A 24697-nucleotide genomic window follows, 5' to 3' on the forward strand; every position below is an offset into this window, starting at 1 on the left:
AGCAGGTTGGAAGCCCTGAGGGTAGAATGGCAAAAGCAAAAAAAGTAAGTATAGGCCATGGGGAATTCAGATCCCTGGAACAATACTTGGAATGGTGAAATCTGAGTTGATGAAGGTGTCATTTGGAGAGATAAGCAAGCAATTTAAAAAAAAAGAGATTGAGAAGTTCCCTCTGCAGAGGCTGGAAGGGATTAAACAGCTGAAAGTTGTAAAAATGTTAAAAATGAAATGTGTTATAGAAAGAGAACTCTTGGTTTCTTTGCAGCCAGGCAAAGAGACAATCTGATTGAAATCATTTGACCATGATCCAAGTTAGTCAGATTTGCTAAAAGAACGTAAGGGGTTTCTATTGGAATTTAACCGCCCCCAAATGTATGCAAATGTAATCTATGTATAGCGGTGTAAAAATTAAACCAGAGTAAGGAATGTTAAGGAAAAACAAATGTGTGTCTAAATATATTGTGTAAATACGTGGAGTGTTTAGGATCTACAGCAACACTCCCGCTCTGTAAAGCTCTTGTTTTGCAGGTTTAAGATGAATTGGGTTGTTTTTAAATTATACCACTACAATCCATTTGAATCTTTCATTCAAAGTTGCAAAACCGAAAACTACTTTTTTCCAGACACAGGTAACTAGTGTTGTTTGGCTTTGATATTTAGCATTTAACCCTTAAGGTACTGTAGCAGAATGGTCACCCGCTCCAGTCCAGGAAGGGTTAAAGCCAGCCCTGGGAGAGGGCTGAGGAGGAAAGCCTGGGCTGATTGGGGAAGGCGGTAACTGCTGGGGCAACGGCCCAATCAGGACCAGCTGATCCCTATAAGAGGCTGTGAGCCAGATGCTCAAACACTCTCTCTCTGCTTGTACAGAGAGAAGGACCTGGATGCTGGGAGTGGCGCAGGGTTGTGGGAAGGCTAGAGGAGGTGGGGGGGCTCCAGCCTGGAAAATCCCCAGGCTGCGGCCTAGCTGAGGGCCTAAGACAAGTCCTGGGGGTGCAAAGGGGCAGCCCAGCAATAGGTAGAGGCAGCAGGTCGAGACCCAACCTTGCCTACGATGAGTGGCTGACACTGCAGTCTGCCCCAGGGCACGGGGTGAGATGGGGATTGGCAGAAGCCTATGACTGAGGTGAGGTGGTAGTGGATGGGGGTTCCCCTGAGTGGGGACACCTGGAGAAACAGTGGGGGTATGGCCAGGGGGCAGCACCCAGTGAAAGGGTCACCTGGGGTCTGGGAGAGACACAAGGGCCAGCAGCAAAGCGAGACATTGGCTGACAGAGGGCGCTAGGGAGGCTGGAAGCTAATTCCCTGAGACGACCAGCACGAGGTGCCACCGGGTGAGTGGGTGCCTAGTAACAGGTATCTTAATGCTTTATAAGTTTAAAATCTCTTTAAAAGACCAAAGTCATGGCTGCAGCAGGGCAGTCAAAACCAGAAGAATAGGAAAAGAGCCTGGATTTGTTTTTTGGTAACAAAATAGCAGATAAGAGCTGTACTGAAGGAAAGGAAAAAACAGAGTCCCACACTGAGCCTTAAGGTGGTTCTGTGTAATCAAACTGTCACTTTGATAAGAATACATAAAAACTCTGAGCACAAAAGAAACAGTTACGCCTTATGTAAAAATCTATATGGCTAATGTTATAGAAGTTAAACTGTGGAATGAACGTGCATTTTCCTCGGAATGTGCATTTTCTTCGGAATGTGTGCAATGTATATTGTAGAAGGGGTAAAAGAAATGAGAACATGACAAACTTGGTCTGTTTTACAAAAGGGGGAAACTGAGGCACAAACTCAAACATTAACGGAAGACGTTTTGGCACTAGTTCAGGAAATGGGGTTCCAAGCAGCTTTAGACAATGTTCTGTTGGTGCTACCTCAGGTGACATACCTGGGCATAGTCGTTGGACAAGATGGGAGATGGGTAGATCAGAGGAAGCTCAGGGCACTAGTAGAAATGCTGGCCCGTACCGACGCCCACTCTTAAAGAGAACTGCTAGGAGGATTCAATTTTCCTAGACCAACCATTTATAAATATGCTGAAATAACTCGCCCATTGTGGAAATGCCAAAGAAAAAGACAAAATGGGAATGGGGAAAAGAGCAGGACTCTGCTTTAACCCTGCTAAAACTGAAGGCCCTCACAGCCCCAGCCCTGCGTTTCCCTGATGCATAGATTCTAGGACTGGAAGAGACCTCGAGAGGTCATCGAGTCCAGTCCCCTGCCCTCGTGGCAGGACCAAATCACAGCCTTGAGTTATTCATTTGGCAGCTCATCATATGGCCCTGGCTGCCACACTATCACAAAATATTGAAAAAGGGAACCATCATGAATGTCCAGAGGTCACTCCGGAGCAAAGAACTGCCTTGGCAGATGCACCCCCTCTGAAAAAGTCAGATACCATACTATTCTTACCAGCAAGCTAAAGAAGTATGGGCAGGATGAATGAACTAAAAGGTGGATAGAAAGCTGGCTAGATTATTGGGCTCAACAGGTAGTGATCAACAGTTCCATGTCTAACTGGCAGCCAGTATCAAGCGGGGTGCCCCAAGAGTCCGTCCTGAGGCCGGTTTTGTTCAATATCTTCATTAATGGTCTGGAGGATGGTGTGGACTGCACTCTCAGCAAGTTTGCAGAGGACACTAAACTGGGAGGAGTGGTAGATATGCTGGAGGGTAGGGATGGGTTACAGAGGGACCTAGACAAATTAGAGGACTGAGCCAAAAGAAATCTGATGAGGTTCAACAAGGACAAGTGCAGAGTCCTGCACTTAGGATGGAAGAATCCCATTCACTGTTACAGACTAGGGACCAAATGGCTAGGAAGCAGTTCTGCAGAAAAGGACCTGAGGGTTACAGTGGATGAGAAGCTGGATAGGGGTCAACAGCGTGCCCTTGTTGTCAAGAAAGCTAATGGCATTTGGGGCTCTATAAGTAAGGGCATTGCCAGCAGATCAAGGGATGTGGTCATCCCCCTCTATTTGACATTAAGGCCTCATCTGAAGTACTGTGTCCAGTTTTGGGCCTCACACTACAAGAAGGATGTGGAAAAACTGGAAAGAGTCCAGCAGAGGGCAACAAAAATGCTTAGAGGGCTGGAGCACATGACTTATGAAGAGAGGCTGAGGGAACTGGGATTGTTTAAGTCTGCAGCAGAGAAGAATGAGGGGGGATTTGATAGCTGCTTTCAACCATCTGAAAGGGGTTCCAAAGAGGATGGATCTAGACTATTTTCAGTGGTAGCAGATGACAGAACAAGGAGTAATGGTCTGAAGTTGCAGTGGGGGGAGGTTTAGGTTGGATATTAGGAAACACTTTCACTAGAAGGGTGGTAAAGCACAGGAATCGGTTACCTAGGGAGGTGGTGGAATCCCCTGTCTTAGAGGTTTTTATAGTCAGGCTTGATAAAGCCCTGGCTGGGATGATTTAGTTGGGGATTGGTCCTGCTTTGAGCAGGTGGTTGGACTAGATACCTCCTGAGGTCCCTTCCAACCCTGGTATTCTATGATTTTATGATCCTGTGCTTGGTCGGTGTCTGTGCAGAGCCCTGCACAACAGAGGCCTGACCTCAGTCAGCAGCTCTGCAACTCCTGGCATTACAGAATCCCTGATTTTGTTTGGGGTCCCTGCAACATCTGGCAAAATGTGGGGCCAGGATCTCTCAGGATCTGTGCAGTGCCTAGTACAGTAGTGGGACGTGATCTGGGTCAGTGCAGTGCCAGGCCCAATGGGAGGACAGATCTCAGTCGAGACCTCAAGTGCCCAGCACAATGGAGGCAGTAATCTGTGCCACAGTCATGCGCTGCCCGGCACAAGGGGGGCCGTGATCTCGGTCCAGGTCTCAGTTTTACCTGGCACAATGGGGGGGCCTGATGTCAGATGGGGTCTCTACAGTGGCCAGCACAACAGGACCCAGATCTCACATGGGGTCTCTGCAGCTCCAGGAACAACAAGATCCCTGATTTTGTTTGCTGTCTCTGCAGTGCCTAGCACAATGGGAGCCTGATTTCACTTGGTGTTGATGCAGAGCCTGTCATAACTGGGGCCTGGAGCTCAGTCAGGGTCACCGTAGCACCCAGCACAACAAAGTCCATGCTCTCTGCAGTTCCTGGCACAATCAGTGCTCCAAACTCAATCAGGGTCTGTGCAGTGCCCGGCACACTAGGGGACCTGATCTAAGGCCAGGCCTGGGCCACGCTCAGGATGATAAGAGCCCTGATCTCAGTCACACACCTGGGGAGAAAAGTGGGAAGATTTTCAATAATTTGACATCAGTATTTCAGAACTGAGGAGAAAATGGGGCACAAACTAAATACTTGCCAACATAAGAGAGAAGCACCAACATCTGGGGAGATTTTATGTTACCATTCAACAGCTCAAGAGAAAAGAGGGGAAATTTAAGGGGATTATACAGCGATATTCAAACAACAACAGAATGGGATGGATTCTTCTTGCCCCACATTCACATGGTGGGCAGGGAGCCCTGGGTGATGTGGCTTTCACAGGGGAAAGGAGTGGGGCTGGAGTCAGAAGGTCGCTGGCTGTGGGGAGGGGCTGGCAGTGGTGTCTGGGAATGTGATAAGCAGGTGATGTTGCGGGGGAGGGGCTGCTGGGCTGGGCAGGGTGGAGGAGGGTAAGTAGCTGGGATTGAGAAAGTTGGGGCTGGGCCACCTCCCTGCGGGGGTGCTTGCTCCTCCCTTCCCTTCACTCAGGGGAACAATTTCCCTCCTAAACAAGGACAAATCACTGCAGGTAAAAATGCGGGGGAAACACCCCAAACCTGAGATTTGAACTGCACATTGGCAAAGTGGAGAGAAAATGGGGCACAATCGGGGGAGGAGAACAGGGAACTTCTCAGGGATTTGAGGGAGGGGGGGAGTCACCCTGGATGTTTCTTGTTGCTGTCTAGAGAGAAAGGGGACGGGGGGGGTCCCCACGGGTGGGGGCAGTGGTAAATCTGGGGGGATCTCAGCTCCCCCCCCTTTCTCTCCCCACTTCTCGGGGGTCACCTGCTCTTCCTCCTCCCCCAGCCATGTCCAGGCTGCACAGACACTTTCCACCCGCCCCTTTCCCAGGTCTCCCCCCCTCACCCCAGTCTCACTCCCCCACCGCCCAGCAGCCCCCACCCAGGGACCCCAGTGGGGCTAGTCCCTTCCCCCCTGGGATCCCCCATGGGGCCCCAGGGCAGAGCCTGGCCAGGCCCAGGGGGCGCTGGGTTCGGGCGGGGACAGCAGCTCTGAGCCCCCCCATGGGCGCTGCCCCTCAGAGAGCAGATCCCGGGGCTGCGAGATGCTGGGTGTCGTCCCCCTCCCCCCCCCCCCCCAGACACTGGGGCAGAGTCACTGCCCAGCCCCAGGGCTCACTCTGAAACCTGGAGGCTTCAGCTCCACAGCGGGGCGAGCAGAGCCCGGGGCGGCCCCAGCGCAGCTCCAGCAGGAGCTGGGCCCAGGAGGGCTAATGAAGGTCTCTCCCCAGCACCGACCCTTCTGCTCAGCCCGACCCCGCAGCACCAGGGAGCAGCAGCGTGGCGCTCACCCAGCAGCTTATCACACTCTGCCCCATCCTAGTTCTCCTGCCCCCCTGGATTCCAGCCCCAGGGCTGCCTGAGCCTAAAGCATAGGGGGTTCATATGCCAGGTGCTCTGGGAAATGCAGAGCCAGGAGACACAGTGGGGCACGGTCATATCTGTCCCTCCACCAGCCTCTGTGGTTCGGTCAGAGACAAGCACTCCAGTGACATAAAACTCTTCTCCGGCCACAGGAGAGGATCCACTAGCCCCATACAAGCCAGGCAGAGCTGCAGCGCCCAGCATGCATTCACGGTCTGGCTCCTCCTCCCCCGCCCAACATCATTTCTGCTCCCAGGAGAGTGAGGAACTACATTGCCCAGCCTGTGACAGGGGGGCGTTTCCACCCTCTCCAGCCCAGGTAAGAGAGGGTCCTGGGGTCAGCCTGCCCCTCACCTCCCATCCCCTCCCCCCACAGAGACTCCCTGGCCCTGCATCCCTCCCCTAGCCGGCACCTCTCAGACCTGTCCCCCCGTGAGCAGCAGCCCTGCCTGGAGCCTCCTGGCGCCTTCCCACTTCTAACGTGAACTCTCGTGTCCCAGGGTGCCAAGGACTGTGGGCAGGGGCTGCTCATGGAATGGAGGAAGCCTCAGCCCTGGGGTCTCTGGCCCTACTGCTTCCAGGGGTCTGGGCAGCACCCCTAGGAATGCCCCGCCACCCCCGGCTCCGACCGCTCCACCCGCCCCATGTCCTGCATCCTCCCGGCCAGTGCCAGGGGCTCCAGAGGGAGCAACCGGCCCTGGAAGCCAGGGAGACCCCCCCCACCCTGCTGCTGGATATGGGGCGGGGGCACACAGTCTCCTGGCTAAGGGGTGAGTCCAGGGGCAGGTGTCAGGCAGCAGGTCATGTGCATTCCTGAGTTTCTAATCTAGAAACACCAGCATGTCCCAGCGCCCTGTGACTGAGGCTGGCTTGTGAGTGTCTCCTTTATATCAGAGAATTACAAAATAAATCCAAGGAAATGTAAACGCTGCAGGCACCTTTCAGTGCATGGTGTATAGAGCCATGAGTACAAGTCAGTGCCTATATGGAAATTTAGTTTGGACTGATGTCGCTGGTGCTTTTTCTGTAGTCTGTTGTAAAACTAGGGAGCTATCTAGACTAGCTGATGGACCCCCCCGGAATACCTCTGTGTACCCCTCGGTGTACGTGTACCCCTGGTTGTGAACCACTGATGTAGGGGAACCCAGGCCCACCCACCGTCCCTGCTTCCAACCCCATATTGGGTCTGGCCGGGAGGCTGATCTGGCTTTGCTCACCTCGCATCAGCCTCAAGTCAGCTTCACTGGATCACCACCTCCTGCCATAGCCCCGGAGGCAGGAGTCAGGGACAGGAAGTCTACTCTTAGGTGTAAAAGCAGCGACGGCTCCATGAAGGGTTGGTGCTGATGAAGCAATGATTGACACTTTCTCTAATTCCCTTTTCAGATTTTGCCCCATTTTCTCTCTAATTCTTCAATGTTCATTTAACAATCTCCCCACAACTGCCAGTCACCTGCCTGCCCCTGCTGCTGCCTCCTCTCCACTGAGTGAAGCTTTTCCCGCACTCACTGTATTCACAGGGTCGCTCTCCTGTTTGGATGCTCTGATGAGAGATAAGGGTTGATCTCTGAGTGAAGCTTTTCCCGCACTCACAACATTCACAGGGTTGCTCTCCTGTGTGGATCGTCAGATGCTTAGTAAGGTTTGAGCTGCGAGTGAAGCTTTTCCCGCACTCACTGCATTCATAGGGTCTCTCTCCTGTGTGTATTCGCTGATGTCTAATAAGGGCTGACATACGATTGAAGCTTTTCCCGCACTCACAGCATTCAGAGGGTCTCTCTTTTGTGTGGATTATCTCATGTTGAATAAGGGCTGAGCAGCAACTGAAGTTTTTCCCACACTCACTGCATGTATTCTCCCTCTTTCCCCTGAGGATTTTCTCCTGGGATGTAGTTTCCTTGAGGTCCCTGTGAGTTCCATGACAATTTATGGGTTCATCCACTTTCTCCTCTGAGTGGTTTCCCTGCTCTCTCTCTGGTCTGGGGTAACTTTCACCAGTTTTTCCCTGCTCACGGGTGCTGGACACATTCCCTTTGGATCTTCGCAGTAATTCCCCATGCGCTTCGGCTAGCTCAGCATCTTCCTGGTGAGGATTCTCTCCTCGCTCTCCCTTGCCACCCTGTCACCTGCTAGAAGAGAAGAGAAATCTCAGAATTGGGATGGAAAGGCAGAAAGCAAACCCAAGTAAGTGCTGGAGAGACAGAAAATAAAAATTGGGGACTGAATTTCCCCAAACTCTTTCCCATAGGGGATGGTGGAGGGGATCAATTCTGCTTCATATCCAGGACCGGCCTTTAAGGTGGGCCGTATGGGTGCTCCACCCAAAGAGGTGCCAGGCACAGGGTTTGGATTCCTACCTGACCTGCCGCTGAGAGGCTTGCTAGGCTGATGGAAGTGGCATGGCAGGCAGGAGAGCAGGAGCATTTGGGAGGAAGAGAGACCAGAGCTGCAGGGGGCCACTGAACAACCAGACGTCAGAGCCAGGTGACTGCTCTGGAGAAGAGGGGCCTCTCCTCCACCCTGCTTCATGTGTGCAGCTGCTGCTGTTCCTGTTCCCCCCCCCCCCCACCACACACACACACACACACTTTCTGTTCACCCCTGGTAGTCGCCCCTGTCCACTCCCGACTGGGAGCATCCTCCTGACTGCTCTGCAGGGCGGAAGGTGTTGATTGATGGCAGGGTGCCCCCCACCCGGGTACCCAATCTCCACTAAGCTGGGGTGACGGGATAGGGGGAATCTGCATGTGCTGCTGTCTCTCTGGGGCCGGAGCTGCTGGCAGCTGCTTGTGTCTGAACAAGCCTAGTTCAGGCTCCTGACCCTGAGAGCTTTCTTAAAGAGACAGCACACTCACTCAGGCACATACACACAGTCCTTCACATCCTCCCCTCAACACACACCCACCCACCCCCCAGGGCTCCCTGCATCCAGGTCACTTCCCCACCTGGGATGTACTGAGGCATCAGGAGCTGCTGCTCTCCTGCCCTCCCCTTACGCAGCCTGCAGGGAAAGTGACCTGGGTGCATGATGCCCTGAAGTGGCTCCTTGCTCCCCTCTCCCAGCCCCCCAGGGCTGCAGGGGGCAGGGGAGCAGCAGTCCAGTGGGGGAGCGAGCAGCAATGCCAGCTGCTTTGTGCATCCAGGTCAGGTTCCCCACTTGGGTGCAGGAGGATGTAAGGGTTAGGGTCAAAGGGGGCACAGTGCAGGAGCTGGGGGCTCAGGAAGGGGCAGGTGTTGGGGGGCAGGTGTTGGGGTGAAGGGGGTATACATCACACAGGGGTTCAGGGTGCAGGAGGGAGGTGCAGGGGGTACAAGTGAAGGGGGCACAGTGCAGGGATTAGGGGCAGAGGAGGGAGGGGCAGGGGTTGGGGTGAAAGGGCACAGTGCAGGGGCTGGGGGGAAGGGAGGGTGGGGAGCCTGGGGAGCCCATGGGAGACAGAGGGAATGGGGGAGGTGTCATGCCCATGGGAGCCAGGGGCACCAAAATGCAAGTTTGCCCAGAGTGCCATTTCCCCAAGGCCGGCCCTGTCCACATCCCATTGAAACCCTCAGTAGGAAGGGAGGGAGCTCCAACCAAGGTTTCAATCATCATCTGTAGGAAGCCAGGAGTGAGATCTGCTGGGGACTGTCCTGAGCTCACAGAATCTGTGTGGGGAATCCCAGCTGGTTCTCTCAGGCACTTACAGTTTCTGGGTTGATTTGACGGTTCCTCACCTGTACAGGGACTTCTCAGGATCTCGCTTTCCTCTGAACCCTGGAGATCCAGGACCCACGGCTCTTCCTCTCCTTCCAGCTGGGAGATCACAGAGGGTTTGGAAACTGGAAACCCTGCTCAAGGGAAAGAAAACAAGGGAGCTCAGGGGCCGGGCAGGAGGGTACCGCAGGCCGGATGTGGCCCACGGGCCGGAGTTTGTCCACCTCTGGTATAGATGGTGACGAAACTTAAACCTCTGCAAACCAGGAAATGAGAAGAAATGAGAAGTTAATGTAAACGCCACCCCTCCAATGCAACCTTAACTTTGCTCCCAACCCTTAACCCGGAAGCTGGCCAGAACCCCTGAGGATGGTTCTGTGTGGGCTGTGCAAAGGTTAACAAACTGCCACAGGAACTCAAGTATTCAGCTCAATGCAGCAGTAACGGGATGAATTCTATGGTCTGTGGTATAAAGGACATTAGCGTAGATGACCTAATAGTCACATCTGGTCTTCAAAGCTATGAACCTATAATCGATTCAAGGAAAGACTAAGAGAATGTGCCATTGTCTGTGTTGTGTTCACAGATGGGAATCCCAGCATCTATCCACATGCCCTCCAGCTGTGTGCACTGCGCCAGCTGTAGCTGTAACTGGCTGATGGAGGAATGGGTTGGAGCAGCTGGGCAGAGCTGTGCCTGTGCTACGCAGAGAGGTGCATGTGAAGCTTGAGGGGACAATTCCGCCTCATTTTTGTGCTGAGTGTTGCAGGCTTTGTCAGCAAAGGTGCCCAAGGGTGTGTTCTTGCCATGGGGATTGTCAGCACTCTGGGGGCGTATGTTCAAGTGATCTGTGGGGCTTAGTGAAGGGTTACTGAAGGCAGTGACTCAAAAGGAAAACTCAGGTTGAGGGCAAAGGGGTGGTAACACTGTGCAAGTCTCAGATGATCTGTGTGTAGGAGGTTCAGTACTGGAGAGCAGGCCAGGGGGAGGAAGCTTCTGTTTGCTACGATGGAGACTAACCCCAATATTATCTTAGCAAGGAGGAGAAGTGAGACTTTCTGCTGTACTGCTCTGTTCCCAAAGCACTCTGTAACAAGGGAGGGGAGAGAGCTAGTGTGTGTGTCTCTGGCATGTTGGAGTGATGATGAAACAGGGCAGAGCAGAGGTGGCATTGTAGGGGTGGTGTGAACCTTAACTCTTCATTTCCTCTTCTAAGAACTGAGGGGACGGGAATCCTTACCCAGTGAGGTCACATTATCATAGTTCTCCTGCATGATGTCTCTGTAGAGGGCTCTCTGAGTGGGGTCCAGCAGAGCCCCCTCTTCCCTGATGAAATACACAGCCACCTCCTCGAAGGTCACCGGCCCCTAAAAGAGCAAGAGTCCAACACTCAGTACCTGCTGCACCACTCACAATCCCACTATTAATGGGGGAGAGGAACCAATCAAATGGAAGCTCTGAGAGAGAAACAGTCAGCAAAGTCCCATCCCCATACTGATGAGAGCAGCCAGGGGGCATCAAGGTGAGAGAACAAAGAGAGAGCCCCTTGTCTCTGCCAGCAGATCCATCACATCCCTACTAGCCAGAGGTTGATACAAGCCCATGTAGGGAACCCAACATCCTCTCCACTGCCAGCAGCTGGATGTGAGGGGGTGGGAAATCTTCCCACATCTTTCCATGTCACACTAGCCTCTGACTAGCAGGTTGAGGGTTCAGCACCGGAAGTCTGGTCAGTTTTCCCCACCCTGCCCAAGGGGTTGGTTTCTCTATCTCCTGTTTAAAAATTAGGAAATTTTCTCCCCAAACATCCAAGTGTTTGTTCTGAGGATCTAGGCCCACGTTAAACAAGTCCCAGCAGATTTGTCATTTTCTGTCCCCCTCCTTTTCTTCACCCAGAGTATTCCCTGTCCCCTCCAGACCTAAGTCTCCAGATGTTGCCACCTCTTCAGTATTTACTGCCCCTCTCCCTCCAGCAGGAACCCACCAGCAACCCCCCAATAACCCCTACCTGAGCTGGCTCCACTGCGGCCATTTCTCTTCCCTGTCCCATGAGAAGATGGGATGAGCTGGAGCGAGAAGTGGGCGTCGTTCTGCAGCCTGGCAGGGTGAGAAGGGCAGTTGTGAAATGAACTAAAGCCTGTTCTGAAACCTCCACATCACACTTCCCCCAGGCTCTTTCCCTGCAGACAGAGATTGTAGATTCTGCCATGCTGGGAAATATGCTCAGTCCCCATAGCGCAGCAAAGACCTTGCCCCTGTCCTCCACCCCACCCCCCTCTACCCTAGGACTAAAACCACCAAGACATTTTCAAACCCTCCCAGCAACAGAGTCTGGACCAAACCCTGGAAAAACACAGAACCAAAGGAGCCCCTTTGGGGGGATTCCCCCGACACTGCCCCCAGGGCAGCACACTCCTGCAGCAGGGGAAACAGGGAGAGTCAGGGGCTGGTTCTTCCTCTCTCTGCTCTTCACCTTGTTCACAGGAAAGTGACCCTGGGCAGGGATGCTGCAGTGAGTGTGCCTGGGGGGTCAGCGATCTGGGAACCTGCGCTTCCACCCTTATTTCTCCTGATGCCCTCTTTCCTAGCACCTTGCCCCACTGGTTGGGAGATGTGGTCACCATCCCATTCTTGAGGGCTCTCTCTCTCAGTGGCTGGCCCTGCCTCGCACATGCGGGGAAGTAGGCACCACTCAGGAGACCTGCTTTGTCCACACATGTTACTGGGCACAGCAGAGAGCCGGTGGGAGCGGGTCAGACTCGCTGGTGGAAGGATCCTTCTAGCCTTAGTGATGCAGCAGCTCTGGGCTCCCAGACACCCGGGGCGCAGAGATGGGGGAGGGGCACCGTGCAGAGTTAGGGACCTGCCCAGCCCCAAGATTTCAGTCACCTGGAGTCTCAGCTCAGGAGTTGCCCTCAGCAGAGTCCGGGGCGGTTTCTAGCAGGAGAAGCCCCTCCCCGCCGGGCCCGCAGGGGTTAATGTCGGGCTCCCCCCCCGCACAGACCCCGCTGGGGAAGCAGCAGCTGCTCAGCTCACTGGGGACTGATGCTCCCGGTTCTTTGTTCTCCCGGCTCCTACCTCCTTCCTCCCAGCCCCTCCCTGTGCCCTGCAAACCCCTGGGCTGCAGCGCTCGGCGGGACCGTCTGCAGCGACTGGGACAGACGGGGGCTCCTTGGTCTGATGGTTCAGCAGCACCAGCACCAGTCCCAGGCCCTGCCCCTGCCCCTGCTTTTCTCCTGGGGAGACCCAGCCCCTCTCCTGCCGCCTCCGGCTGAGGCGGGTCCCCGCTTCCCTGCGTGTCTCAACCCCCCCTGCGAGGAGCCCGGGGGAAAGGGCCAGGCCCGGGGAGGAGCCGCCCCTTCCTGCCCCCCGCCCGGCCCCCGCCCCTGTATGCGGCAGCGGGGCTATGGCCGGGGCCGGGAGCGCAGCGCGGAGGCTGCTCCAGTCCTGCAGCCCGCGGAGCAGCGCGGTGGCCGGGGGCAGCGCGGGGCGGGCAGGGCCCGGGGACACGCGTGGGGCGGACACGCGCCTGCCGAGAGGGGCCAGGCCCGGCTGCCTGGTTCACTCCCTGCCCGGGAAGAGCTGGGAGGTGGGTGTGCGGGGGGTCAGGGCTGGGGGCTGTTCGGGGGCAGGTTATTACGTGGGAGGGGTCACAAGCCCGCCCACCTCTGCCGCGGTGTTAAACTGCTCTCCCGAAAAAGGCGGGGGGGGGGGGGATCTGAGAGGCACCGGCTGGGAGGGGGGCGAGGCCGGGGGAAGGATGAGCTGTGGGGGGCGTGTCAGGTTGGCTCCTGGATCTCCTTTACCTGGGCTGGAGAGGGCGGAAGCGCCCCCCCAATGCAGACTGGGAGATGTAGTTCCTGACTCTCCATGGACCGGAAGTGACGTTGGTCTAGGGAGGAGCTGGGCTGCCGGTGTAACGTCACTTTGAGCAACCCTCCCGTTTTCAAACTAGCTTCAGTTTCTGCCACATAAGGAAACTATCTGTGCTCCTGCTCAGGAATTGCTGCCGCCTGGTCCATGAGGTTGCAAATCGGGAGGGATGGCTTTTGTGGTCGAAAACACTCATGATCTGCTTCCTCCACTGGTCCATGGGGTTGCAAATCGGGAGGAATGGAGTCTGTGGTCGAAAACACTCAGGATCTGGTTCTTCCTGGCTAATGGACCAAATTGACCTATTGGATGTCCGAGGCACGCTCTTTCGCTTTTTTGTGTCTGAATACGTGTAAAGGGAAGTAAGGTTTGGGGGTACAGGGCACACCCCTGATCCCAGGGTGATAACCAGAGTGGCCCCTCTCATTGTTTCCACTGGCTTCCTCCTTGCTTAGTTCCAATGACATGGCTGCCTATGCACCTGTCACTGGTCCGGGGATGGTTGCAAATCGGGAGGGATGGAGTCTGTGGTCGAAAACACTCAGGATCTGCTTCTTCCTGGCTAATGTGCCAAATTGACCTATTGGGTGATCGAGGCACGCTCTTTTGCTTTTTTGTGTCTGAATACGTGAAAAGGGAGGTAAGGTTTGGGGGTATGGAGCACACCTATGATGACACCACTTTCATTTTTTAAAATTACTTTTACAATGTTATAGTTTGCATTATATATATGGACAGAAATACAGAGAAAAATATATTTAACATCAAAAACATGTATTTTAATCTGATGTATACGTAGAAATATATTTCTTTGGGTTGCATTTTGTTTTGAACAAGAGGCAGTTAAACAATGGGTTTTCTTTCTTGCCTTTTTTTTTTTTTTTTTTTGGTAATTAAGTGAACTATGCACATGTCTTGCAGTTGTACTCTTTCTTCTCATATGTCAGGTTTTCTTGATTGGTTCCTTCTGTAACGCATGGTATATGTGCCCACCTCTTGCAAGAATCACACTGGACCTTTGATAAGTAGCAATTAAGAAATGAAATCACAGAAGTTATGTTATACATACTTTGCATTCACTCATCCTATTCCTTCCACATGTGAACATTACCTAATATATAACTATCGGCATGAAGAAAATGTTTAATGTTGTGGAATTTTTACAAGGATCATGATCCTTACGCAGTTTATGGCATATATTTCTCATGTAATTCTATGTTTTTTACCATCGTGCAATCCTCACTTTCTTTTTCACAGTCGATAAGGTTGCAGTATATGCAGTAGTTCTCCACGCTTTCTTAAAAATAAATATAGCATTACGAAATGATGAATACGTTATGACCAACACTGAAAATGCTAATCTTGATTTATTAATTGTCAATATTGTAATCCAGTCAATGGTTTGAACACATATGTTTTCCTTTTTTTGGAATATTTTTTTCAGATTTTAACTTTACTACACCTGTATCTAAAAATTCAAATTTCATTTAACTGGTCGATCAATAACAATCATTCACTCCATTAAAATTTTGGTGTACTTAAATATATTATTGATTCATAGTCACCAGTACAGAACCAAACCTGCGAGATATCCCACTTTAGGGGTATTAAGATAACTGTCTGTTATGTGACAAAATTCCACTCTTCATGTTATCCTCACATGTGCCTAATGAGTCCACAATACATGGTAGAAAGTAATTACCCGACTCCTTCATTAGGAGAATTGCTATATGTCTTCTAAACGCAGTATTAGCCTTCTGTGTTGTTTCCACCGTACTGATGTCTTTGTGCTGCAAATATATTTCTGCAAACTAAAAACTGTGATATTTAGAATAAACCTCATACTTACCATAGGTGACAGTGGGCTGGTCCAGTGTACCGGTAAGAATTGGCCACTGGTTCCAGACCATACATGGCTGACGTTACACGTCCGATGTGGCAGTGCTTTATGCTTTAACAGCACTGCCCCCTTTATCCCATCACCCCCACATCTGCGGCCATAAAATAGGGTCTGGCAATGCTGTTAAATGCTCCTGGCAGGGCTGCCTACTGTGGGGGACCAAAAAGGGCTCTGGGTTACAGTGATTTACAAGGGTCTGGTGCTCCTGGCCACTGCAACAGCAGCTGTCAGGAAGGGCTGGATGGTAGAATATGGTCCCCCAGCACCGCACCTGCCACTGGAGAATCCATCCCTTCTTGTGGTCACAAGTCCACCCCCATCTACCTTGGCAAGGACACCAGTGCAGTGCCCACTGGTAATCTCTGGCATTTACTTTCAACATGGATAATTAAATATACATAACCAATAATAATGCCAATTTGGTATTCAATACCTTTAAGATGAGTGGTCCACAGTTGTGGCCATCACTTTGTCTGGGATGCTGCACAATTTTACTGTTCCAATCAGATGAGGATTTACTAGTTAATCGTTTGATGAAGTTTCTGAAATTGTTAGAGAGTACATTAGCAGACTGCATAAATGAGCTTTGCTTTCCTTTTTTTCCCACTCTGGTTTCTGGACATAGATAAAAATCCATTCTCTCGCTTTTTACTTAGTCATTGAAATGACTTATTGCTCACATATAGACACACTTGTTTTCATATTATTGTCTCACACTTACACAGTGTGTCACCTGAGTTGCTGTGCCCCATGTTGATAATAACACATTCTCAATCATGCAACATGCTACTGTTTTGTGTGTGTCCCCATTCTGTGAAGTCGGTTCCCAGAGTCACATCACACAAGTTCTTTCAAAGTCCATTATTAAGCACATTCAGTACAAGTACATGCTGTTTCAATGTTCATTTGTAGCTAATAGGAAGACATTATTCCCATTATTGTAACATTCCCTTTAAAAACATTTCAATGGAACAGTTAGTGTCCACTGTGAAAGTAAGTATCTAATAAAGCACCTCCAATTCCTCAGGCATGTTCTTTCATATCTGATCTCATCACACAAGGGGTCAATTATTAACAATTCATTTTTTTTCATCAAGGCTATCTGTAAGTTTAAATATATTCATAAAATGTATTAGTAATGTGATTATTTCAAAAAATTTATACTAATTCATCAACAATCAGTATGCAATTAACATATTATTGTTTGTAATGTAACAGTAACACACAACATATAAGCATATTGTGAAATCAATCAACTCTTTGCAGAATGTATTCTTCCATGTTACATGAACAATGTAAATTGACAGTATCAATTTATTTTTAACAATCACATTCCACTTTCCTTTGCATGCACTGAACTCCCAGAAAACCCGCAGCATGGGAAATTATATCACCACTACCATAGTTGTGTTACAAATCTCTTATTTATTGCCACATTTATTGCCCATAATCCAGAAGCACAATACAAAACATCTTACCGCAAGAACCCAATGACCTGGTGTGTGGTAAGGAAGCAGTAATATATCATTTTGAAGTAATTCACTCTGTTTTTATTTAAAAGAAATTAGAAATGTAATTATAGTTTCCAGTGAGGCAAACCATGAGATATACATTATATTGTATTTCCCAAATTCATTACATGTATTACTATTAGACTATTCCCCCACATCAAACATATCATTGTATTTGCTGTCACACTGTGTTTAACTCAGTGACTGAAATTGTTCTTTTTTCATTTTATGTGGGAAAGTGTGTTAACATTTACCTTCACTTTCATTTGTGTAGCTCTGCCTGAGAGAATGGCAGTGGAAACTACTGATGAGATGGCTTGTACCTGTTGACAGTCAAGAAAGCTATTACTGCATTAATAATTGTGGCAAGTCAAGAACATAATGAATTTAATATAGACAGACATGAAACAGATCCTTAGTCTTAGAAATCAGATACATATCTGTAAGAGAGTCCTATAAAAACAAAATGATTTGTAATCAATGTGCTCTGTCTTACTTCCTTTAAAAAGTGACTAAGCTGTTCGCATACTTGTGTACAATTAATGGACCCACTGAACTGTACAGCAGAACTAATGTGGCCCTCTACTGTATGTCCGATATGCACCTCCAAATACATTTTAGTAAATGTTTGGCAGCAGTATATACACAGAAATGTTGAAATTTCAGGTGTCTGTTGATATTTCAAGGGCATTTGGACTTAAATATGTTGTGCCACATATTCCTGTGATTGTTTACTTAGTGCATCAGTGTATTGTGTCATGTATCACAGTAACTAACCTACCTTTCCATCTGCTTTCTCAACTACACAGCTCAAAAATGCATCAATAACCTACAACATATGATGGAAGAAAAGCACAATTACGATGGTATTTGAGTAATCAATCACATTAACAAATACATGTTTACTGGTACTTAAATGTACCTCATCACTTATCCTGCTTCTCGGTTTCAGGCAATGAAATGAAGAGCCATACAATTTTATGTTTCTCACTTTGGCCTCCAGTCTCTCTGTGTGTTTGCTGGTCATTAACAATTTTACTAGGAAAAAAATATTAACACGTATTACATGCATGGTAATACAGTTTCCTTTTTCTCTGCTTTAATACTGTCAATGCCGCCACTTTGTACATGAAAACCTTTAATATAGTTCAAGTTATAAAGTATGTTAATGTGTTTAAGAAAGGTGCGGTATCCAATTACCTTTCAGAAGCCATTGCTTGTCTTCCACTTCCTCTGTAAGCATGTCATCAAAACTGTCATCAGCATCACTTGTATCATTGTTTGACACATCTTGCCCTATATATTCCTCTCTTTCTATTGCTGTGACCTCTATGTTTTCCACTTTGCTGTCAAGAGATACAGTGCCATCCACTTCTCTAATCTCTTCCGTGTGTGTTTCTGGTTCAGTGTCACCAACTCCAATTTCAGTTCCAGTTTTTCCCTCTGATGTGCTTTCAGCAGCTAATGTTGTTGGCTTTTTTACTTGTTTTAAGTGTGCAATACTGTACATGGTTCCTAACTGTTTCCCTGAGATGTTTTGTAATTTCACTCTCTTACCTTCAACACTCATAATTTTGTATGGTCCCCGATATTTAGATTCCAATACTCCTCCTTTTCTTGTTCTCTGTCTAGCATTCAGTAACAGAACAGAGTCCCCAACTTCAAATGATATTTCCCCATATTTAGAAGTCTTTCTTTTAGCATAATGTCTTTGTTGTTTTTCTTGTGCTTTAGCAATGTTACTTAGGGCCAGCGCAATGTCAGCGTCATGTCTCGATTTCATATTCATGCTGTACTCTTTGCAGAAATCTTCCCCCAACATATTCAGATCTGGGATCTTTGTAAACAAATGGAGAAGTGGTTGTATTTGTAAAATGAAGGCACACAGAATGCCATATGTACATGAAAGGTGCTGGGAATAACATACACTTACCGTGTAATTATCTAAGACATCTTCTGGAAACACTGCGTCATCACAAAACATTAGTCGGAACGGTGAAATTTTTGTTGTTGCATGTATTTTAGTTTGCAAAGAAAACAAAATGGGTTCAAGTAATTTATCCCAATTACTCCCATTGTTATCAACCATCTTCCGCAGTGCTCTGTAACAAAGGCACATTGATTTGATTGTTTAAGAAAAGAAAGTCACATGTACAGTCTTGTTTGAAACAGATCAGACACAATCAAAAAGGTGTAATACGTAATGAAAAAGATTTCCATGTAACACATTGCTTTTGAAGATTTTTTTGGGAGTTGCATCTTCTAGTATAGCACATTCTACTTGCCATTATTACTGTACGATTCCCACCATTCACTTACCTTTTTATGGATTTATTAGCGTTTTCAGCCAAGCCATTGGTTTGTGGGTGATACAGACTGGTGAAGCTACGTTCTATTCCCAATTTATTACAAACATACAAGTTAAGCTGAAAGAAAAAAGGTTACACCATAAACGTACATATAGACTTGTGTAGAGGAATGTTCCTTTGGGTATGGGCCACTACTTTTACGTGTAATTAGCAACAGGCATAACTGTCTTCTCATATTTGTTTTGGAAACAAGTAGTTCGTTTCTTTGTTAGATATGAAGAAAAATAATTTTATAGCAACACTGATGGTGACCAACAGCAGTTTATATATATAAAAAGAAAAGATGGTGGTTGTTTGAGATCTATGGGTGACCTGACAGTGAGTCTGAGTACATAGTACAAATAATCAGAAAAAAAGAAATCATTACCTTATTATTGAATTCTGCACCACGATCTGTTATTATCTGCTGTGGGCATCCACGTCGAAGAATCATGCTGAACATGATCTGTACCACCTCAAATGACGACTTATTTCTAAGTGGAAAGGCTTCCACCCATCTTGAAAGATAATCTATGGCTGTAAGTATATACTGGTATCCATCCTTTGTTACTGGTAACGGTCCTATTAAATCCATTCCCACCAATTCCCAGATCCAAGTGACCTACATACAAGGGTACCAGTTACAGTCATACTTCACATGTTTATTACTAAATGTTCTCAATGAACCCATATGTCAGAAGCAGAGTACACAATGTAATATGGTTAAAACAGCCATAGAATCCAAATGAAAGCCCACTTTTAAATGCAGAAGAGAAAGAAAGAAAGAATAAACAAACAAAAAGAAGTACAGGAATGACTGTTTGAAAACAATAACAGAGTAAAGCAGAAGAAATATCCCCAGCCAGTGCAAAGGCGTATTAGAGGTAATTGCTGCACTATGCTGTGCCACTTACATGCATTGGACTTGTTTCAAAATCAAACCCTCATTGTATTGCAGAAATAACCATGGATAATGATAAACAATAACGTGTCTGATTCAAAAATTCACCTTTATGCTTTTCAAGGTGGTATCCAGATTTGATTGCTTTCCCTCTTTCTGGCAAGTCAGACACTGTGCAACCTGTTTTTGATGGAACAATATGATGACATGAACATTTCGTTATGGAAATAGTATCACAAGGGAACAGAGTTCACATTTGCACACCAAATATACTTTTATATTTCTTTCATTCATTTTGAACTTCTAGTTCAATTGTAAATACCATTCATCAGCATTTTGTTTCATTACTTTACATACCCAATTGGCAATGTCTTTTGTCATCCCTGGCCAATAGTATTTTGATGTCAGCGCATTCCTGGTTTTGAATATTCCTAGATGTCCACCCTCTGGACTGTCATGATACCTTTTAAAGCGTTGCAGGGCTTCTTTCATGGTATGCACAACGACAACCTTTCTTCCTTTTGCTGAATGGAACAATCTCCCCTCTGTTGATCATAGAAGATGGAGCACAGAGAATGATTGAAGTTTATCTGGGCCTTGGGACAGAGCAATTGTTGGGCCCCTACCCACCCTGTCCACTGGCTACACCACCTATGGCCTTATCCCTTTCGTCCTCTTCCCCAGGATTGCAGCCATGTTACACCTGGGCTCCCCACCATTTTGCCGGGCCCACAACTCCTTGGCTCATTTCCCACCCACCCTGCTGTCCCACACAGCACCAGGACTGGAGAAGCTCTGTCCCTGTGTCACGGCTGTACCAGGGTGTGAGAGCTCCTCCAGTCCCAGGGCCGTGGTGGAGTTTTGGATCCTGCGGTTCTTTAGGGGACTAAAAGCAGGGTGCTGTGGAGTTTCCTGCCCCACCAGGCACGTCTCCTGGAGATGGGGTCAGGCATAGGGGCTTCCCCTGCTGCCTTGTGGCTTCTGCCAGGGCTGGGGTGTGGGAAAAGTGTTTAATTTACGCTATAAGTGGTTATTGGCAAAACCATTAATTAATTAAAAGGCATATGGCTATCAATGACATCTATATACAGTCTGGTTCATAATGCCTTGAGTACAAGGGGGAAATTTCAGTGTATAGCAGGGCTGCCCAGAGGGGGGGGGGGCAAGTGGGGCAATTTTCCCTGGGCCCCACACGGGCCCCTACGAGAGTTTTTCAGGGCCCCTGAAGCGGGGTCCTTCACTTGCTCCTTGTGCCCTGGAAAACTCTCGAGGGGCCCGGGCCCCCAGAGCTTCTTCCACTCTTGGTCTTCGCCAGTGGGGGGGTCCTTCCTCCAGGGCAGAGGGATGCCCCACAGCTGAATTACTACTGAAGCAGGGCCCCCCTGCCACCAGAGACCACAGGCCCCAGAATCCTCTGGGCGGCCCTGGTGTATAGTTAGAAGGTTTTGCTCATTGAACATCTAGTGATTGTTGGTGGTGCTTGCAGCAGACCGGATAACATAATTACGAAATGAAACAAAGTCATCAGGTTTTTTTTTAAATAAAATTTAGACTCATTTCTCACACAACTGCACAGCACACTCCTTTTGTTGCACCACTGGCATAGACAGATTTTCTGGAAAATTTTAATAAAAATAGAGATCCAAATTCCAGTCCCATTGAAGGTAAGGTTAACACTCCAAATAATCCCAGTGTTGGGACATCATGACCATCATTTACAGGCTGAAGTTTCCTGTGTTATGTGTCAGTACTATCTTAAAACAAATATTCCTTACCTTCCAATGAAAAGTTGACAGCATATCAACGCAGGTTCAGTCTGCCTGCTTTATTCATTCCTTCAGGATATGTGCTACTTCTTATGTATGCCAAAACATTTGCAATTTTTTCTTCAAAAGATTTCCCTGAGAATTGTTTACAAGAGAAAACAGTTACTTAAGTGCAAACATGGCATATCAATGCATATAAGACTCAAGGTTGAGTTAGAAGGTAAGCGATGTATATTGCAAACCCATAAGCAGGGTAAACCTAAATCAACAATACATCATTCATAGGCCAGTGACATGACAGACATAAATACATTGCAGGCATGTGCATAATTCTGAAATATCTGTGGCTTGCAAATTTTGGCTGTATTTGCTCAATGAAGAGTGAATGTTATCAGAGATAAGGAGATCACTACAAGATTGTAACAATGTATAGACATAGTGACTCAGGACAGTAAATGTAACAGCAAAAAAATGTCAATAAAAAAAACAAGCAGAGTTGCTTGAAGATAATGGGTTTTGAAAAAATATGTAATATTTAATAATATATGGGGATATACTTATGTCACAGAACTAGGTCATTGAGTCCAGTCCCCTGCCTTCACTATCAGGACCAAGTACTGTCCCTGACAGTTTTTTTTGGCCTTGCTTTTTTTTTTTTGCCATGATCCATAAATTGTCCCCTTAAGGATTAGGCTCACAACCCTGGCTTTAGCAGGCCAATGCTCAAAACACTGAGCTAGCCCTCCCCTCCATGAGAACACATGGAAAAATTCTACTTACTTGCCATTATGTGTATTGAGGTAATTTTTTGCTTCGTGCAACTTTTTTGGAGAAAATAGTTGTCTGGAAATCTGAAGAATCTGAAATAGAGAAACCCCTATAACATACACATATCAGTATCACCTCATTCTCAGCAATGTCTTTAATCAATCGTTTTAATGTAATTAAACTAATCAATCCTAACATAATGTTACTTGATTATCTAAGAAATTAGATCACATCATCTAAATTGTTTTACACACAGCAAAATTACTTATATATCAGCCTAAGAAAATAAAAAAAAAACAGACACCACACAGATAAACAATATAGAAATTAGGAGCAATAAAGAAATCACCATGATTACAGGCATGCAAACTATTTAAGAAATGATTATACAGTTATTGTAAAGATTCTTTATTATTCAGGCAGTTAGCCAGGAATACCTTTAGTATTTCTGTACTTTTACCAGATTTGCCCTTTACTTGGGGTATGCTCATTTATTGGGGTTACTTGTCTGGGTTTTCCCCCTGATAATTCTACTGTTCTGGAGGGGGGTGGTTGTGTAACTCGATCAATGTACTCATTGTGTGCCCAATGGAATGAGTCAAACAGCACTTTCAAGCTGACACCTTTATTTGTCCCAGATGTAGCATGTCCCTATCCCCATCTTTACATCACAAGGAGAGCCTAAACAAAGTAAGTTACATTTTTACAGTTTAATACCTGAGTTAGAAAAGGAAACAGAGAGAGAAAATGAGGAAACTCACCCACTCCAGGAAGCTTGAACTCCTGAGTCTTCACTGATGATCTTAGCTCACAGTCTTGAATCTGTCAGGAATAGATGTGGTTACCTAAGGAAGTGGTGGAATCTCCTTCCTTAGAGGTTTTTAAGATCAGGCTTGACAAAGCCCTGGCTGGGATGATTTAGTTGAGGATTGGTCCTGCTGTGAGCAGGGGGTTGGACTAGATACCTCCTGAGGTCCCTTCCACCCCTGGTATTCTATAATTCTATTCTCTGATTCTAACTCAGGCAGAATTTGGGTCTATGCATGCATAAGAATTCTTACTTAAGAGTGAGCAAATGGTTTTGTAGAGAAAATATGCAATAGGTTGAATTGGTTGAAGGGAGAACAGTAGATTTGTTTATGGGCAAACCGATGACTGCAGGAATTTCTTTAGGCTAGATAATAGGAGCTGATCACTTCTTACTATGGGTGATGTTCCTTCAGGGGGCTGACAATGAAATTTGTCTGCTTCAGTATTTTGGATATCAATCAGATATCAATCAGAGTTTCACCACTAGAATTTGTCTAACTGCTAAAGTGGGTGTGAATGAGGGTAGGGGAGTTGCCTCAAGCTTGTCACCAGGGTTGTAGGTATGTCTTCCACCTCCATTGACTGCTCCATGCAAGTTTTTTGTCTGATCACTTTTGGTTTGGGGGAACAGACAGGATACTGTGCCTTAGTTACCAAAGAAGACAGGTATTATCTGTGACTGCTGAGTTCTTAACAGGATATTGATCATAAAATATTTAACCATATGTTGTGACTACTTACATTAAAGAAATCCATTCCATCTTAGTTTAGGAGAGAGAGCAGTGATTGACCAATAATAATCTGGTGTTGCAGATCCCCATAGTACAATTATTTTTTTCTTCTCCACTGTCAGTGCAGCTTTTATTTTGGTGAGTTTTGCACAAAGATGCAGAAATGTGGACCATCCAAAAGTTCTGCAGCCACTGGTCATCAGCCCAAGCCTTCATTGTTGCAGAAGATTTTTGCACTTGGGAAGGTTCTAAGATGACACCATATAATAAACTTACTGAATATTTGTGAATCAGTTTCTACACACAAGCAATGACGTGTGAAAATAGGACTGTAAGAGCTGAGTTCACAGGCAAGATAAATGCAGCAAAAGGCAATTCTAAAATTTGTGAACTGTTGTGAGACTTCACATAGACAAATAGTTATGAGAGAGTCTTTTAAATACTGAAAATGTGTGATGCAGAGTTTGATGGAATGTAGTGAAATTATTTCACTGCATCATGTCTCCTGTAGAAAGAAAGTAGCACTGGGGCAGCAGATTTTAATATTTTTTGATGGGATCCAGAAAAGGTCCAAGGGCGTTTTGCTATGGGAGGGGGCTTGAGGTCAGTACTGAGTTTACAATGGTGCCAATGGTGCCATGGCAACAGGCCCATCCTGCATCACGTTGCAGACACAGTGCTCAGAATTAAGCGATGTTCTCACGACTATTGTACTCTATACTAGTTTTCAATTGCCTGATAAATGTTTCATCCATGCTACCTTTTCACTCAGCTATATCCTGATTAGTGGTGACTGG

At 47.5% G+C, this 24697-nt stretch overlaps 2 protein-coding genes and 2 long non-coding RNA genes across 6 annotated transcripts; all 4 read right to left on the bottom strand.

Moving 5' to 3' along the window:
- Positions 1 to 7665: 7665 nt before the first annotated feature.
- LOC127043092 (zinc finger protein 251-like) lies at positions 7666 to 12222 on the bottom strand. The gene is made up of 5 exons (XM_050936819.1): positions 12182 to 12222; positions 11301 to 11389; positions 10533 to 10659; positions 9313 to 9426; positions 7666 to 7727 (listed from the first exon to the last, which is right to left on the bottom strand). Exons 2-5 carry the CDS (start codon positions 11340 to 11342, stop codon positions 7666 to 7668), a joined length of 345 nt encoding a protein of 114 aa, XP_050792776.1. The 5' UTR covers positions 11343 to 11389; positions 12182 to 12222.
- Positions 12223 to 14889: 2667 nt separating this feature from the next.
- On the bottom strand, positions 14890 to 18936 carry LOC127046776 (uncharacterized). Its single transcript, XM_050944293.1, has 9 exons — positions 18896 to 18936; positions 18510 to 18678; positions 17777 to 18413; positions 17499 to 17614; positions 17358 to 17405; positions 16831 to 16899; positions 16544 to 16609; positions 15499 to 15607; positions 14890 to 14976 (listed from the first exon to the last, which is right to left on the bottom strand). Exons 2-8 carry the CDS (start codon positions 18663 to 18665, stop codon positions 15584 to 15586), a joined length of 1116 nt encoding a protein of 371 aa, XP_050800250.1. The 5' UTR covers positions 18666 to 18678; positions 18896 to 18936; the 3' UTR covers positions 14890 to 14976; positions 15499 to 15583.
- A 437-nt stretch (positions 18937 to 19373) lies between these two features.
- Positions 19374 to 21690, bottom strand: LOC127047245 (uncharacterized). 2 transcript variants are annotated; one of them, XR_007773359.1, is made up of 4 exons: positions 21601 to 21690; positions 20183 to 20370; positions 19934 to 20005; positions 19374 to 19546 (listed from the first exon to the last, which is right to left on the bottom strand). It is a non-coding gene; the product is annotated as an uncharacterized LOC127047245 (long non-coding RNA). The 2 variants fall into 2 exon arrangements; XR_007773358.1 differs by lacking the exon at positions 19374 to 19546 and having other exon boundaries at positions 19566 to 20005.
- LOC127047237 (uncharacterized) lies at positions 21681 to 24320 on the bottom strand. Of its 2 annotated transcripts, none has more exons than XR_007773355.1 (4): positions 23911 to 24320; positions 23121 to 23181; positions 22372 to 22451; positions 21681 to 21726 (listed from the first exon to the last, which is right to left on the bottom strand). It is a non-coding gene; the product is annotated as an uncharacterized LOC127047237 (long non-coding RNA). The 2 variants fall into 2 exon arrangements; XR_007773356.1 differs by having other exon boundaries at positions 23077 to 23181.
- Positions 24321 to 24697: the final 377 nt, after the last annotated feature.

This window comes from Gopherus flavomarginatus, chromosome 1 (genome assembly GCF_025201925.1).
Source record: "Gopherus flavomarginatus isolate rGopFla2 chromosome 1, rGopFla2.mat.asm, whole genome shotgun sequence".
Taxonomy (NCBI): Eukaryota; Metazoa; Chordata; order Testudines; family Testudinidae; genus Gopherus; species Gopherus flavomarginatus.

Excerpts from the sequence above, each read along its gene's own strand:
- LOC127043092 (XM_050936819.1), bottom strand. The coding sequence starts at position 11,342 with ATGGGACAGGGAAGAGAAATGGCCGCAGTGGAGCCAGCTCAG. Across the intron at positions 9,427-10,532 it reads TGATAATGTGACCTCACTGG|GGTTTCCAGTTTCCAAACCC; the intron begins GTAAGGATTCCC and ends TCCCTTGAGCAG. Across the intron at positions 7,728-9,312 it reads CCTGAGAAGTCCCTGTACAG|CAGGTGACAGGGTGGCAAGG; the intron begins GTGAGGAACCGT and ends CTTCTCTTCTAG.
- LOC127046776 (XM_050944293.1), bottom strand. The coding sequence starts at position 18,665 with ATGGTTGATAACAATGGGAGTAATTGGGATAAATTACTTGAACCCATT. Across the intron at positions 18,414-18,509 it reads ATGTCTTAGATAATTACACG|ATCCCAGATCTGAATATGTT; the intron begins GTAAGTGTATGT and ends TTGTTTACAAAG. Across the intron at positions 15,608-16,543 it reads CAGGTCATTGGGTTCTTGCG|AAACTTCATCAAACGATTAA; the intron begins GTAAGATGTTTT and ends TAACAATTTCAG.